Source organism: Nerophis lumbriciformis, linkage group LG02, assembly GCF_033978685.3.
Source record: "Nerophis lumbriciformis linkage group LG02, RoL_Nlum_v2.1, whole genome shotgun sequence".
In the NCBI taxonomy this organism is placed as follows: Eukaryota; Metazoa; Chordata; class Actinopteri; order Syngnathiformes; family Syngnathidae; genus Nerophis; species Nerophis lumbriciformis.
The window spans coordinates 73,758,523-73,776,520 of NC_084549.2; the positions used below are offsets into that span (position 1 = coordinate 73,758,523).

General features: G+C 41.2%; 1 protein-coding gene across 7 annotated transcripts in view; it reads left to right on the forward strand.

Annotated features, from left to right (window-relative positions):
- The window catches only part of ccser2a (coiled-coil serine-rich protein 2a), a 150,217-nt gene that overhangs the window by 30,256 nt on the left and 101,963 nt on the right, over positions 1-17,998 (forward strand). For all 7 annotated transcript variants that reach the window (XR_009816005.1, XM_061968487.1, XM_061968495.1 and 4 more), the window contains 2 exons: positions 5,580-6,997; positions 7,060-7,310. Coding sequence is in view for 6 of the 7 variants with exons in the window: in XM_061968487.1 (XP_061824471.1) it covers positions 5,623-6,997; positions 7,060-7,310 (1,626 nt within the window). In the remaining variant the exon portion in view is untranslated. The remainder of the gene's footprint in view (positions 1-5,579; positions 6,998-7,059; positions 7,311-17,998) is intronic.

The window sequence follows — 17,998 nt, forward strand, 5'->3', positions numbered from 1 at the left end:
TCGGGTCGGGGCAGCAGCTTAAGCAGGGAAGCACAGACTTCCCTCTCCCCAGCCACTTCGTCCAGCTCCTCCCGGGGGATCCCGAGGCGTTCCCAGGCCAGCCGGGAGACATAGTCTTCCCAGCGTGTCATGGGTCTTCCCCGTGGCCTCCTACCGGTCGGATGTGCCCGAAACACCTTCCTAGGGAGGCGTTCGGGTGGCATCCTGACCAGATGCCCGAACCACCTCATCTGGCTCCTCTCCATGTGGAGGAGCAGCGGCTTTACTTTGAGCTCCCCCCGGATGACAGAGATTCTCACCCTATCTCTAAGGGAGAGCCCCGTCACTCGGCGGAGGAAACTCATTTCGGCCGCTTGTACCCGTGATCTTGTCCTTTCGGTCATAACCCAAAGCTCATGACCATAGGTGAGGATGGGAACGTAGATCGACCGGTAAATTGAGAGCTTTGCCTTCCGGCTCAGCTCCTTCTTCACCACAACGGATCGATACAGCGTCCGCATTACTGAAGACGCCGCACCGATCCGCCTGTCGATCTCACCATCCACTCTTCCCTCACTTGTGAACAAGACTCTGAGGTACTTGAACTCCTCCCCAACCCGGAGATGGCACTCCACCCTTTTCCGGGCGAGAACCATGGACTCGGACTTGGTGGTGCTGATGCTCATCCCAGTCGCTTCACACTCGGCTGAGAAATTCTCTTCCCATTGAGTGTGTTCTTTATTTTCATAGACAATTTGAAAACTCTCCCGGAAAAGGGTGGAGTGCCATCTCCGGGTTGGGCAGGAGATCTTGCCCCAAGTGGAGGAGTTCAAGTACCTCGGAGTCTTGTTCACGAGTGGGGGAAGAGTGGATCGTGAGATGGACAGGCGGATCGGTGCGGCGTCTTCAGTAATGCGGACGCTGTATCGATCCGTTGTGGTGAAGAAGGAGCTGAGCCGGAAGGCAAAGCTCTCAATTTACCGGTCGATCTACGTTCCCATCCTCACCTATGGTCATGAGCTTTGGGTCATGACCGAAAGGACAAGATCACGGGTACAAGCGGCCCAAATGAGTTTCCTCCGCCGAGTGGCGGGGCTCTCCCTTAGAGATAGGGTGAGAAGCTCTGTCATCCGGGGGGAGCTCAAAGTAAAGCCGCTGCTCCTCCACATCGAGAGGAGCCAGATGAGGTGGTTCGGGCATCTGGTCAGGATGCCACCCGAACGCCTCCCTAGGAAGGTGTTTCGGGCACGTCCGACCGGTAGGAGGCCACGGGGAAGACCCAGGACACGCTGGGAAGACTATCTCTCCCGGCTGGCCTGGGAACGCCTCGGGATCCCCCGGGAGGAGCTGGACGAAGTGGCTGGGGGAGAGAGAAGTCTGGGCTTCCCTGCTTAAGCTGCTCCCCCCGCGACCCGACCTCGGATAAGCGGAAGAAGATGGATGGAATTTGAAAACAGTCCTTGTATGCTCGGTCATGTGATGTCATGCTTGAAGAGTAGTTAGACAGATTTGGAGTGGAATGTCAAACGACAATTTTTGATCTTGTATGGGATGTTATAGATTGACGTGGTCCGTGAAGAATGGAAGTTAACTGGTTTACTACTGAATCATGATATGATCCTGTCACATGCATACATTAATGCCTCTTGAAGGTGGGGGTAGGCGGGGAGATTGACAGATGGTTCACTGCCCCACCGTTTAGATTGTGTGTCAGCCAGTTGTTACTGTCATCAGTGAGGTGACCCACATAAACATCCGTCACATCCGTGCCGAACCATCTCGGGATGCCAATGAAACCTAAGGAGTTCTAGCACCATTGACAGGTTGCGCAAACACCAATCCGGACCCATTCAGTCCGGCACAAAGATGCAGTGCCCTCCCGAGGGCAAAGAGGCTTTGGTGGCTTGACCTGATTCCCTTTGCGTTTCTGTGTTTATTGATGCGGATTAGGTCCAGTCGGACACTTATGGGCCAGTGGCAAGTGGGGATGATTGTAGACACGTGTGTTGCTGCATGGGAATGTGGGCCAGCTCAGCAGAGGCCAAAGGATTTTCCAGAACGGGAGGCCCACATTGTGCCCATCCTCCGCTACCGATTTACAGATACAAGTGGATTATTTCCGCAGTCTGAAGATCAACTGCTGGTCAGCTGGTGTTAAATGATTCGAGGAACTTTATTGTCATACCAGCACACACGAGACACATGAGTTGGCATGAAATTTAATACCCAACGCCCCAGATTTGGTCGAATGAGTAACACAAGAATTTGGTGAAAATGTAACATTTTTATGGATGGGTAGAATATACTTTACCAAACACTGCAACACAGGCGTCCCACAGGGTTGCGTTGTATCACCAACACTATTTACATTGTACACCAATGATTGTAGGACTGTGCACCCTAACAATTATATGGTGAAATTTGCGGACGATACCGTGCTCCTAAACCTTCTACACAAGGATACGGACCCCTCTGTGTACCAAGACGAGATAGACCTATTTATTAGGTGGTGTGACACTAACCATCTTATTTTAAATGTGACCAAGACACAGGAAATGGTTTTGGATCCGAGGAAAGTGACTGACCATGAGCCAGTGGTCATCAAAAATCAGGAAATCACCCAGGTATCCTCATATAAATATTTAGGGGTTCATATTGATAATCTTCTCTGCTGGAAGACACATATTGACAAACTGTGCAATAGACTGCAACAGAGGCTATATTTTGTGCGAAGATTAAGATTGTACGGCGTAAGCAGCCACATCATGATTATTTTCTACCGTGCCATTGTAGAGAGCATCATTAGATACGGGATCACCTCATGGTTTGGCAACCTAACCGTTAAGCTAAAAAGCAAACTGGCCGGCATGCATAAAACGGCAATGAAAATCGTAGCGAGGAAAGAATATGAGCCTATACAGAGCATCTATGAGCAGGCAGTTAGGAAAAAAGCTAAGAAAATTATTTCCAACTCACAACATCCACTCTTTCCTGAATATGGAACCCTGCCATCAGGGAGAAGACTCCGGGTCCCACTATGCAAATTTAACCGCCTTAAATTATCATTCGTCCCAGCCTCCATTAAGCTGACCAACAATGTGCAATAGAATTTTAATACATAGGTTAGCACTTTTTTAGCACATAGCACTTTAGCACATAGCACTTTAGAACTAAGCACTTTAGCACACAGCACTTTATCCATGACCTCTAGTGCAATGCACATTGGTACTTTATCTTTATCTCCATACTGTAGATTTTATGCCTACATCAAAGTGCCACCTATGTCTATCAAGCTCCATGTTCTGATGTTTAAATGTTAGTTGTATGGTTGTGGTTGTGTCTGTGCTTGTGTTTTTCTTCTGTTGTTTTTGGGTATGTTAAGAAAGCAATGATGCACTGTGCCCAAGACAAATTTCCCCGCGGGGACAATAAAGTTGAACCTTGAACCTTGAACCTTGAACCTTGAACCTTATTGATCCGGATGCAAGAAAAAAAAAACTATTTTTCAAGACTTGTGTCACAAAGTCCCTGGTGTGTGTGAGTGACAGGAAGAAAAGCTCCTGCTTGCTTGGAGAGAAGCTGTTGGGTTCGCACGTACATCTCTAGACCCCGAGTACTAGTTGACTGACATTCAGATCAGTACAATTGTTGAGACTGAATCAACAATTACCGTCTTTTTCGGACTACTGTATAAGGCAGAATAATTCTGGTTGTGCTTACCGACCTCAAAGCTACTTTATTTGGTACGTGGCGAAATGATAAGTGTGACCAGTAGATGGCAGTCACACATAAGAGATAGGTGTCGACTGCAATATGACTCAAGTAAACAACATCAACATTTTATATTTTCCATTGCAAATATAGAACATTACACACGGCGCTCAAAAATCTATCAAAATGTTTTAGTAGGACTTTGGTGAGCTATGAAGCCACACCGCTTGATGGATTGTACTGTGCTTCAACATAGGGGTATTATTATGGTGTGTGTATAAGGTAAGACATATTATCTGGCGTTTTGTTTCGCAATATTATGCAAAAGCAACTTTTCTTACCTTCTGGTACCGGCTGATGTGTATTTGGGATCTGCATAAATCCTGAAAATGTGCAACATTTTGACCAAATAACCACCATTACATGTTATGTAGACCACAAGGAACTCTTTAAAAAAAAAAAAAAATTATATGACCCTTTTTAATGCGGAAAAGGGTGGAGTGCCAACTCCGGGTTGGGGAGGAGACCCTGCCCCAAGTGGAGGAGTTCAAGTACCTCGGAGTCTTGTTCACGAGTGAGGGAAGAGTGGATGGTGAGATGGACAGGCGGATCGGTGCGGCGTCTTCAATAATGCGGACGCTGTATCGATCCGTTGTGATGAAGAAGGAGCTGAACCGGAAGGCAAACCTCTCAATTTACCGGTCGATCTACGTTCCCATCCTCACCTATGGTCATGAGATGGGAGGTTGTGTGTGGGGTTAGTGAGTCCCAACTAACGTCTATAAAATGCACACAAAGAACCGTTTGCACCTTCTCTTGTGACTGGCGGGCGGTCAGCGCCATAAAGCTGAGCGGGTCCCTGGGTAATTGGGGCGCGAACAGCCAACAGGACAGACTAAGTTCAACAGCCCAGTAAGGCAATTAGTCTAGGAGAAGGATCTCTGATATAAAATACCCCTTCCAACCCGCACCAAGCCAGCGTGGAAGGTGTAGGCTAATAACCAGCATGAAAAGTACGCCAAGAAGACGGCCCCCAGTCCACTGCAGTTCCAGAGTGAACTGCAGTGGCAGGGAGCAGCTAGAGATCGTTCACTATGGCAGAAACATGCTGAGGCTTTCGTCCAGCAGTGGACTGACAACGGCTGATGATGATGATGATGCGCCTTATAATCCTTTTGTATGAAAAAAAACCCTGACTCGACCCGCTCATCGACAGTGCGCCTTATAATCCGGTGCGCCCTATGGTCCGGAAAATACGGTAATTGCCACGTAATCCACTCCGTTTTACCTCAATTGCTTCCAGACAAGAGACATTTCCTAACAATTCCACACAGCGAGCAAGTTCCTAACGATCAATCAATCAATTGATCATTTTCCCCATTCTTAGTTGGATGTAGCAATGTGTCATTGTCCATTGTTCTTTTGAGTTGTTTTCTAACCCCACTGGACTGCAGGGTCTAGACAAATAGATCTAATGTGGAAGCGCAACTGATCTCCCACTCTATTCACTGTTCAAACTGCCATGGCTGTCTTCCCAGATTCCCATTCATCCTGCAGGCATTGTTTTTTTTATTTTAGGCCCCTTTTTTGTTACTGACTGGTGCCATAATCCCTGAATGTGGGTACCAGCTACAGGTCGTGGTTAGTAGGAGTGTTTTCTATGAGATTCTCGGTATCACAGCCCTGTTGGTTTCTTCTATTTGTGGGGGTATGGTCGGTAAGTAAAATTGTGCTCTCAAGTACAGAACTGGTATAAAATGGTGGTTGAATACAGATCAACATAAAAAGCCTGTATTTGTGCGTAAGCTTCGTGCAAACCTAAGATTCTTATGACCTATGCTTTCAAACATGTAAACCATAATAGTCCTTTCTTTCTGCTCTATCCTCAGTTGTGCCTGAGTCCATGGTCATTAATGTCTCTCTCGGCATCTAATGGAAGATAAAGCATCCACCAGGTTTGCCATGGTTTCGAGACTGCCCAAGTTCGGCGGGCGCTCGGCGAGTAGCGGTTCCACCACCCTTTCCAACGGTTTGCCGACCCAGGATGCCAAGACAACTCCCCTTCCTCCTGTAGTATCGCGGCCAAATGGTGTGATTAAAACCTCTCCCTTTTCCCTGAAGTGGAAGAGAGATGAAGGAGCAACCTCTTCCAGCGTTACCTTTCCCACCAATCCTGTGGATGGAGGTAAAGATAAGCCTTCAAGACCGCTTCCTGCAACAGTAAAGGCCCCAGGGACACCTATAATGCGGAGGTCTGGTGCATTGATGGTGGCTGTCTCGAGCCCGAAAACCATCCCTAAGCAAACCCTAAAGCTGGGTCCCAGGGAAGGATCCAAACTGAGTCCAGGCCCTATGAACGGAGCGCCTAAAATACACCTCAATGACCCAGGAATCTCTGCAGGGTCTGATTCCCGCCTTGCACGACCCAAGTTATATTCCCCGAGAAGCAGCTCCCAAGACAGCCTTTCCCAGTCCAGTGAAAGCTTGAAGACCTTGGCTCTGGACAAGATGGTGCGCTCAAACAGCTTCACCCACTTCAAGCAGATCCCCTCTCCCAGCAGCCAGCCCATAATACGCTCCTTCTCCTTTAACCGGGCTGTGGAACTAGCCAAACCTCTCACCAACACTCAGCTCAGACCGCCTCGAAGTAGTTTCCTCAAACCTCCCCATCTTAGCAATGGAAGATTAGGTTTAGGACTTGGGGGTATCAATGAAAACCATGGTGGGTCTGGATCTTCTAGTAACGGGATTGGAGGTCTTCAGTACAGCAGAACCGCTCCTGCTACCTCCTCTTCAATATCACCAGCGCCCACTACTCCCGTTGCTCTGAAGAAGCCTCTACTCTCCACTTTCAACAAGTCACTGGGAAATACCAATGGATCTTTGGGCTACAAGCTGACAAAACCTGGACAGACCAAGCAGAAAAAGACTTCTTTTCTTCCAGGTTGGCTGAAAGGCGACGTCAAAGCTTCGTCGGCCACTCAATGTGGGGATCTGTCAAAGACAGAGAGAGATTCCGAGCCAGTTGAAGAGGCTGAAGACCCTCATAGTAGTCAAAATCCTGCTGACGGACAAGAAAAGGATAGCAGTGGTCTGACACAAAGCTCAGCAGACCCGGCAGGCGGTGATGGTCAGGAGGACATGTCCCTGTCTTCTGCTTCCTCCCCAGACCGAGGTAACACCAGTGAAGAGTTTCTAGACGACTTGGACAGCGTGGGAGACGTGTTCAGTGATGGGGACATTCATGACCATAAGAATACTGGCTCGGATGGTTTTCTTGACGATAACGGAGACTGGGATCTGGCAGGTAAGTCAATCCAATCAACTTATTTGTTAGATTGGTTGTTTACTTGTTTGTTTGTTGTGCAGACCACAACGAAGAGAGCCCTATGGAGGACTCCCAGGGACCACTTGTGAGGTCTCCAGTGGAGGCTGATCTCTGCCAGGCTTCATCCTTGGAGCTGTCACCTTCCGACAGCTCTGGGGGAACTTACATGTGGGATGAAGAAGGTCTGGAACCCCTCGGAGGGCCCGGGACACATCCGTGTGATCTCTATGATGACTCCAAGCTCAACAGAATGGTGCATCCCATTGAGCTTGATGTACTTTATCCCCTGAAAGTAAGTACACCGATCACTTTTCAGCTAAACATGCGTCACTACACACCGTAGGAGGATACAATAGCTCACTGCTAACAGCAAGCTGGCACCCTGAATGTAAACAAATGCCATGGGTGGATCTCCACTTGACATCCACTGCAATGATACCAAGTACAATAGCGTATCTAGTCGATACATCAGATCCTGCACCTACTTGGTATCAGATTGATACCTAAATATGTGTGGATGATTCCAGAAATAAACCACATTGGTGGTTGTCCCAGTTTCCATTGTGGTGTGCTGATGGTGCCATCTCCATCTCCATTTGCTAGCGACTACCGCTCATTTCCTGTACTTGCTCACTAGGTTATGTCCCCGAGAGGAATGGCGTCCCAGCCAGCGACTGATCTTGAGTAGCCTCTGGTGCTCTGCCTTCATGTACCGTGGCGTCTGATCTCGGCCAAACATAAAGAGCTTTCCAGAAAGCCAGCTTAGACATTGCATAATATTAGTAATCAGCCTTAGTTGTCTTTGTAGTACTAGTAACATGTGCTATATCAGACATGGCAAATTAAGATTTTCAATCTGGCTCGCCGGACATTCCCAAATCATTATTTGACATGTTTAAGATGTAAAGTGGAGCTGAACTCATCTTTTATAATGACCAGAAGTCTTCTACTATACTAAGTCTTTACATGCTTGGAATCTGCATCATATACTAGTTACTATGCTCATCTAATTAGTTACTATGCTCATCTAACTAGTTACTATGCTCATCTAATGAGTTACTATTGTGATCTAACTAGTTACTATGCTCATCTAATTGGTTACTATGGTGATCTAATGAGTTACTATGCTCATCTAATGAGTTACTCTTGTGATCTAACTAGTTACTATGTTCATCTAATGAGTTACTATTGTGATCTAACTAGTTACTATGCTCATCTAATTGGTTACTATGGTCATCTAATTAGTTACTATGGTCATCTAATTAGTTACTTTGGTCATCTAATTAGTTACTATGCTCATCTAATGAGTTACTATTGTGATCTAACTAGTTACTATGCTCATCTAATTGGTTACTATGGTCATCTAATGAGTTACTATGGTCATCTAATTAGTTACTTTGGTCATCTAATTAGTTACTATGGTCATCTAATTAGTTACTATGCTCATCTAATGAGTTACTATTGTGATCTAACTAGTTACTATGCTCATCTAATTAGTTACTATGGTCATCTAATTAGTTACTATTGTGATCTAACTAGTTACTATGCTCATCTAATTAGTTACTATGGTCATCTAATTAGTTACTTTGGTCATCTAATTAGTTACTATGGTGATCTAATTAGTTACTATGGTGATCTAGTTAGTTACTTTGGTCATCTAATTAGTTAGTATTGTGATCTAATTAGTTATTGTGGTGATATAATTACTTACTATGGTCATTTAATTAGTTACTTTGGTCATCTAATTAGTTACTATGGTGATCTAATTAGTTACTTTGGTCATCTAATTAATTGCTATGGTCATCTAATTAGTTACTTTGATCATCTAATTAGTTATTATGGTGATCTAATTAGTTATTATGGTCATCTAATTAGTTACTATGGTGATCTAATTAGTTATGCTGATCTAATTAGTTACTATGGTGATCTACTTAGTTATTATGGTGATCTAATGAGTTACTATTGTGATCTAATTAGTTACTATTGTGATCTAATTAGTTATTATGGTGTTCTAATTAGTTACTATTGTGATCTAATTAGTTACTATGGTGATCTAATTAGTTACTATGGTCATCTAATTAGTTACTTTGGTCATCTAATTAGTTACTATAGTGATCTAATTAGTTACTATGGTGATCTAATTAGTTACTTTGGTCATCTAATTAGTTGCTATGGTCATCTAATTAGTTACTTTGATTATCTAATTAGTTATTATGGTGATCTAATGAGTTATTATGGTCATTTAGTTAGTTACTATGGTGATCTAATTAGTTATGGTGATCTAATTAGTTACTATAGTGATCTACTTAGCTATTTTGGTGATCTAATTAGTTACTATGGTGATCTAATTAGTTACTATGGTCATCTAATTAGTTACTTTGGTCATCTAATTAGTTACTATAGTGATCTAATTAGTTATTATGGCGATCTAATTAGTTACTATGGTGATCTAATTAGTTACTACAATAATCAAATTAGTTACTTTGGTCATCTAATTAGTTACTATGGTGATCTAATTAGTTATTATGGTGATCTAATTAGTTACTATGGTCATCTAATTAGTTACTATAGTGATCTAATTAGTTATTATGGTGATCTAATTAGTTACTATGGTGATCTAATTAGTTACTATAGTAATCTAATTAGTTACTTTGTCATCTAATTAGTTACTACTGTGATCTAATTAGTTACTTTGGTCATCTAATTAGTTACTATGGTGATTTAATTAGTTAGTATGGGCATCTAATTAGTTACTTTGGTGATCTAATTAGTTACTATGGTGATCTAATTAGTTATTAAGGGAACGGCGTGGCGCAGTTGGGAGAGTGGCCATGCCAGCAACCTGGGGGTTCCCGGTTCGATCCCCAACCTTCCACCTTCCAACCTTCCTTCGTGTCCTTGAGCAAGACACTTCACCCTTGCTCCTGATGGGTGCTGGTTAGCGCCTTGCATGGCAGCTCCCGCCATCAGTGTGTGAATGTGTGTGTGAATGTGTGTGTGAATGTGTGTGTGAATGTGTGTGTGAATGTGTGTGTGAATGTGTGTGTGAATGTGTGTGTGAATGGGTGAATGTGGAAATACTGTCAAAGCGCTTTGAGTACCTCGAAGGTAGAAACGTGCTATACAAGCGCTATGGTCATCTAATAAGTTACTATGGTCATCTAATGAGTTGCTATGGTGTGTTTGTTGCATTTTTGTTGTGTTTTGCTGGATTGTAAAATATTTGGATGGAGAGGGGGTGTGACGGTCATATGTTGTCAATATTCAGTGTTTTATCCTTCATAGTTAATATTGTAACATTCTTTATTTTCATGTACATTCTGGGTGTCTCATTCAGTTAAAAAAAATGTAAAATTCCATTCTGTGCTGTGGACATACAGCTCCATAGACAAAGATAGGTTAGAAGGTATTTTTCAAAATAAAAAAAACAATTAGCTTGTTTATCAAATTCCGTCATATATCATTATAATACTATTATGGAAATAGCATTATTTTGTAGCTCTAGCTCCTCAAATGTCAATTTAAAACAATTTAGACGACAAAGATACACCTTTTGTCACTATTGCCAGATACAATGCTTTTGCCGCTCCCAGTCTGTGGAACGCTCTCCCTGACCACCTGAGGGCACCACAGACTGTGGATGCTTTTTAAAAGGCTTAAAAACCCTTGTATTTAAATTATTTTTTTTTTAGATATGTTTGCTAGTTCTAGCTATTAAGCTGTTCTAGTTTTTTTTAATTTTACTAGTTGAGGGCAGCTATTTGTGGTTCTAGCGTTGTTTAAAAAAATAAAATAAAAAATAAAATAAATAAATATATATATATATATATATATATATATATATATATATATATATATATATGTCTTAATAAGAATATCCAAAAAATAGTGCTCGATACCGTGGTAGAGCGCAATATATGTATGTGTGGGGAAAAAATCACAAGACTACTTCATCTCTACAGGCCTGTTTCATGAGGGGTTCCCTCAATCATCAGGAGATTTTAATAGAAGCATTCACATACCATGGTTTGTATAGGGCACAGAGTGGGTAGGTACAGGCTGGCGTAGGGGCGTGGTGATTGGCTCATGTGTTACCTAGGAGGTGTTTCCGTCTGTGACGGCATGCTGATACAATTTCGCTGCGCTTGTTGAGGGATGACAGGTCTGGACGGTCAATAATAAACAGTTTCTCTTTCAAGCATAGGTTGCATCTTTTATTACCACTATTGTAAGGTGTGCTGGATGCAAGAATTTGCCATGTTATTGAATATTCAACATTATTGTCTTTGAGGTCCCAAATGTGTTTGCTGAGTTCTGTAGTATTACGCAGGTTTTGGTTCCTGAAAGAAGCCTTGTGATTGTTCCATCTGGTTTTAAACTCTCCCTCGGGTAATCCTACATATGTGTCGGATGTGTTAATGTCCTTGCGTGTATACCTTTGATTGGTAAACGACTGATGTTTGTAAGCACCCCCCGTTGAGAGGGCAATCAGGTTTCTTGCGGCAGTTGCAGCCTTTGTTGGTTTTGGAGTCGCTCTGTCCGGGGGCAGACGGCTCATTTGCAATTGTTTTGTTGTGGTTTGAAATAATTTGTCGTATGTTGTTCATACAGCTGTAGCTCAATTTAATGTTGTTCTTGTTGAATACTTTTCTTAGGGTGTTGCCTTTGGGGAAGTGTTTGTCGATCAGAGTGAGGAATTTGTGGCCAGTATTAGTTGAGACGTTTTTGCTGTATGGGGGGTTGTACCAGATAATGTTGCTTCGTTTTCTGCTCAACCTCATCATAGCCGCTGATAAAACCACAAACTTCTACAGAATGGACATACCAGAACATAACACCTTACTGGACAGAAGCATCACCAAATCATACAAAAAAAGCACAACCCAACACTTTACAGAACATCCACCTGGAAAATAAACGGATCGCGGCTGAACTGGACATTGAGGACAGGGTGGACGCCACAGCCAACAAGGAAGCCTTCATCACATTGAAAGACCACAAACCCAACTTCGCTGAATTTGACCAAGCAACCCCCCCCCGTACCAAAAAGCACTTGATGAAAGCGGATACAATTTCACCCTCACCTATGAACCCACGCCAGGAAACCAGCCAAAAAAGAACAGAAAACGAAACAACATCATCTGGTACAACCCCCCATACAGCAAAAACGTCTCAACTAATACTGGCCACAAATTCCTCACTATATATATATATATATATATATATATATATATATATATATATATATATATATATATATATATATATATATATATATATATATGTATGTGTGGGAAAAAAAATCACAAGACTATTTCATCTCTACAGGCCTGTTTCATGAGGGGGGGTACCCTCAATCATCAGGAGATTTTAATGGGAGCATTCGCATACCATGGTTTATATAGGGCACAGAGTGGGTGGGTACAGGCTGGTGTAGGGGCGTGGTGATTGGCTCATGTGTTACCTAGGAGGTGTTTCCGTCTATGGCGGCATGTTGTTACAATTTCGCTGCGCTTGTTGAGGGATGACAGGTCTGGACGGTAAATAATAAACAGTTTCTCTTTCAAGCATAGGTTGCATCTTTTATTACCACTATTGTAAGGTGTGCTGGATGCAAGAATTTGCCATGTTATTGAATATTCAACATTATTGTCTTTGAGGTCCCAAATGTGTTTGCTGAGTTCTGTGGTATTTCGCAGGTTTTTGTTCCTGAAAGAAGCCTGAAAGAAGGAACAAAAACCTGCGAAATACCACAGAACTCGGCAAACACATTTGGGACCTCAAAGACAAGAATGTTGAATATTCAATAACATGGCAAATTCTTGCATCCAGCACACCTTACAATAGTGGTAATAAAAGATGCAACCTATGCTTGAAAGAGAAACTGTTTATTATTTACCGTCCAGACCTGTCATCCCTCAACAAGCGCAGCGAAATTGTAACAACATGCCGCCATAGACGGAAACACCTCCTAGGTAACACATGAGCCAATCACCACGCCCCTAGGCCAGCCTGTACCCACCCACTCTGTGCCCTATATAAACCATGGTATGCGAATGCTTCCATTAAAATCTCCTGATGATTGAGGGTACCCCCCCTCATGAAACAGGCCTGTAGAGATGAAATAGTCTTGTGATTTTTTTCCCCACACATACATATATTGCGCTCTACTACGGTATCGAGCACTATTTTTTGGATAACCTTATTAAGACATATATATATATATATATATATATATATATATATATATATATATATATATATATATATTTTTTTTTTAAATGCACTGTAGCACTTTGAGGTTGTTTGCTCAATGTGAAGTGCTTTTACAAATAAAATCTATGATTTTTATTATTATTATTTGCTAACTGACAGAATGTAAATGATTACTAATGTGAGATTGCTGTGTAACCATGTGTATGCGATTAGTGCCATTTAGTATGTGCATGTGCCAGATTAGTGCATCACGTGGTGTACTTGAGCTTTTTGGAATTGTTACATTCCTCATTAGTGCATGGATCTTGCTTTTTATACAGCAAGAACAACCTTAAGGTTACAATGGAAGTGTTGTTTAATCAGGACTGGACTGCAGGTCCATAGCAGGTTTTCAACTACACTGTAATAGCATGCTTTGTCCACACGGGGGCACTGTGCATCCACAACAACACACCCAAAAGTATCTGAACTTAAATGTATTCTGTGTGTGTGAGTGTGAGTCTGTGTGTGTGTGTGTGTGTGTGTCTATATTTGGCTCTATCTGCATTAGTACACCTCTGTGCAAAATTACTGAGTGGGCTACTGGAGCTCATGATAGCATTTTCCATGATGCACCTTGCAGAGCTGGCATTGACAAATAAAGAAGCACTTCCTGTCTGCAAAGTCTATAAATGAGTATATTCATTTGGAATGCAGCCCCAAAGCCTGTTGCTTTTTTAGTGCTTCCATATTACACGTGACCTGAGTGTCAGATATATGATATAAACATATAATATAATTAGGGCTGCAGCTAACGATTATTTTTCTATCGATTAATCTATAGATTATTTTTTTCGATTAATCGGTTAATCTATAGATTATTTTTTCGATTAATCTATAGATTATTTTTCCTTTTACCGATTATTTTTTTAATTTAAAATGAAGAGGAAAAAATAAATGTAGGCCAGTTTTTTCAAAAGGCATGGCTTTTATTTACAAAAAAAAAAGTATGGTCACTCAGTCAACATTGACAACAACATGACAAAATATTCTGTAACAATGTAAACATTTAAAACTTTTAACATTTAACAAAATTAAAAGTAGCTTATTTGCTTTTTAATGTGCAAATATAAAAGTAAACATCCAGTGCAAATCTTAATATTCTGCAATAGTATAAGCATTTCAAAATTAAAAGTATTGCTTATTTTGCTTTAAAATGTGCAAAAATAAAGATAAACATCCAATACAAAAAAGTACAAAACGGAAATATTCTGTAACAGTGTAAACATTTCAACAAAAGTAAAAGTATTGCTTATTTGCTAAAATGTGCAAAAATAAAGCTAAACATCCAATACAAAAAAATGTACAGTGTAAACATTTCAACAAAAGTAAAAGTATTGCTTATTTTGCTTCATAACACAACAATGATAGTATGATTAAAGTGAAAGTTAATTGTTGGTTTGTACATAGTATATGTAACTGTTAATGTTGTAAAAGGTATTTGCACAACTAATTAACGTTAGCGTTTGTGACACGTCTTTGTGCCGTGGGGTTCTTTCAGGACCGACAGACTGAACGCCAGACGGCTTTGCCAGGTTTACAATCTTTTAATTTTACACAAAGTCTTTTCTCTTCCAACTCTTTTCTCTTTCTTTCCTCGCTTTTCGGCTCCTCTTCCTCGCTCGCTCGTCGTCCCCTGTCTCTGTCTCTCCTCCTCTCTCGCTCCACGTCAGCTTCACTCTGGCTCCTTCCAGTCTCTCTTCCCTCTCTCTCTGCTGCTCCCCTTTTCTTCAGCGAGAGGAGATTGGATGATCGTGCCCAGGTGCGCGGATCGCGCACCTGGGCACGATTGCGGCGTCGCTCCCGGCGCGCCCCACCTCGCCGCTCGCTCGCCGGCCCCGCCTCTCCACAGCGTTAAAGAAGAGCGAGTCTTTGTAAACACTGAACAGGCACGCCAAACGCGCCTCTCAGAGCGAAACGGTGCTTTAGTTTATGAATTCACAACGCAGATACAAATGACACATTCATGTTTTTGTGTAATGATGACAACGTATACGCACGCGGACGATTGACTAGTTGATGGTGATGGCAAGAACGCTGTCGGGGGTTTTCTTTTCAAATGTTCGTTCATAGCCGTTGTGCTGCTATGATAGGCCATTTCCGCTCGACACAGTGTGCATACAACAACATTATTAGGCCGTTTATTGAAATACTCCCACACTTTTGACGACTTTTGGCGTGCTTTTTCCCCTCGCTCGCATTGTCTGCTTTGTGCTCCGCCATGACAGTAGTGTGACGTAAATATACGACGCGCCGACGCACAAAAACGGCGTCGACGAATTTACGTAACCGATGACGTCGACTACGTCGACGCGTCGTTTCAGCCTTAAATATAATATAATATATCAGTATGTATCATATACTGTAGATATATTATGTACGTATTACAAATGTTATATTTTTAGTCTATTTTATACCTGCATTGTCCTTTCCATCCTTACACTTTCCATCCTTTGTAACTGAGCTACTGTGGGCGAACAATTTCCCTTGTGGATCATTCAAGTTTGTCTAAGTCTAAGACACATACATGGCACACATTTGTTAATCCACTCCATAATCAATGCCATAATAATAAAATAAATATAATGTATATTATAATGTATAATATATATGTATAATATTTTTTATTTATTTTATTTTATTAATTTTTCTTTGATGCGCCTGAAAGAGTGGTCCCTTCATTTTACTTTATTTTTGGTATTATTCTCAACCTTTCTTGCTTTTTTTTTTTTTTTTTTTTAAATCAATTATCTTAATAAAGTTTGTCAAAGTCTAAAAAAAAAAAATGGGACAATTTCCCTTGTGGATCAATAAAGTTTGTCTTAGTCTAATGTAATATTTTACACCTTTCAGGCACTTGGCAACTAAATAATTATCTGGAAGAAGTTGTTTTTCTAGACGTTTATATTTTATTAAATTTTTTTACTGAAGGTGAAATAGTGCATTGTTTCTTAACAATTGTTGGGCCGCCAGCGCCCCCTACAGCACCGCCATAAAATACCAGCTGTGGTATGCAGTTGTAATACACTTTTCCACCACTTGTGGCAGTAGTGATTATATCTAAAAACATAAGTGATAGAGACGTTTTTTGAGCGCCAAAAATATGACTAAAGTGTTGCACTTAAATTTATTTAAGAAACATATATATTATTATTTATATTATACATTTAGTTAGAATGTATTTATTTTAGCACTGTGCAACTGTATGTTAATGTATTTTAATTAATTTTTTTCATTTTTTTTTTTATTGACATCCAGCATCAGACATTCCTATCCATTAAATCATATTCACATCCATCATATATTTGTTGTTTTTCTAGACGTTTATATTTTATTACATTTTTTACTGAAGGTGAAATAGTGCATTGTTTCTTAACAATTGTTGGGCCGCCAGCGCCCCCTACAGCACCGCCATAAAATACCAGCTGTGGTATGCAGTTGTAATACACTTTTCCACCACTTGTGGCAGTAGTGATTATATCTAAAAACATAAGTCATAGAGAAGTTTTTCGAGTGCAAAAAATATGACTAAAGTGTTGCACTTAAATTTATTTAAGAAACATATATATTGTTATTATTTATTATTGTACATTTAGTTTGAATGTATTTATTTTAGCACTGTGCAACTGTGTTAATGTATTTTAATTAATTTTTTTCATTTTTTTTTTTTATTGACATCCAGCATCAGACATTCCTATCCATTAAATCATATTCACATCCATCATATATTTGTTGTTTTTCTAGACGTTTATATTTTATTACATTTATTACAGAAGGTGAAATAGTGCATTGTTTCTTAACAATTGTTGGGCCGCCAGCGCCCCCTACAGCACCGCCATAAAATACCAGCTGTGGTATGCAGTTGTAATACACTTTTCCACCACTTGTGGCAGTAGTGATTATATCTAAAAACATAAGTCATAGAGAAGTTTTTTGAGCGCAAAAATTATGACTAAAGTGTTGCACTTAAATTTATTTAAGAAACATATATATTGTTATTATTTATTATTATACATTTAGTTAGAATGTATTTATTTTAGCACTGTGCAACTGTATGTTAATGTATTTTAATTAATTTTTTTCATTTTTTTTTTAATTGACATCCAGCATCAGACATTCCTATCCATTAAATCATATTCACATCCATCATATATCTGTTGTCTGCCCTAAATATCAAAATATATTTTTTTGTTTATATCCCAACCTTACCACCCCCCCCCCCCCCACAAAAAAGAAAGAAACAGCAGAGAAACAAAATAGTATTTACAAATACATCAATTAAATAAAGAAAAAAGAAATAATTTAAAAAAAGAAATAATAATACATTATTAATAATAATAATCGGAAATAAAATAAAAGAATATAAACAGATATATATACTGTATACATATCCATCCATCCATCCATCTTCTTCCGCTTATCCGAGGTCGGGTCGCGGGGGCAGCAGCCTAAGCAGGGAAGCCCAGACTTCCCTCTCCCCAGCCACTTCGTCCAGCTCTTCCTGTGGGACCCCGAGGCGTTCCCAGGCCAGCCGGGAGACATAGTCTTCCCAACGTGTCCTGGGTCTTCCCCGTGGCCTCCTACCGGTCGGACGTGCCCTAAACACCTCCCTAGGGAGGCGTTCGGGTGGCATCCTGACCAGATGCCCGAACCACCTCATCTGGCTCCTCTCCATGTGGAGGAGCAGCGGCTTTACTTTGAGCTCCTCCCGGATGGCAGAGCTTC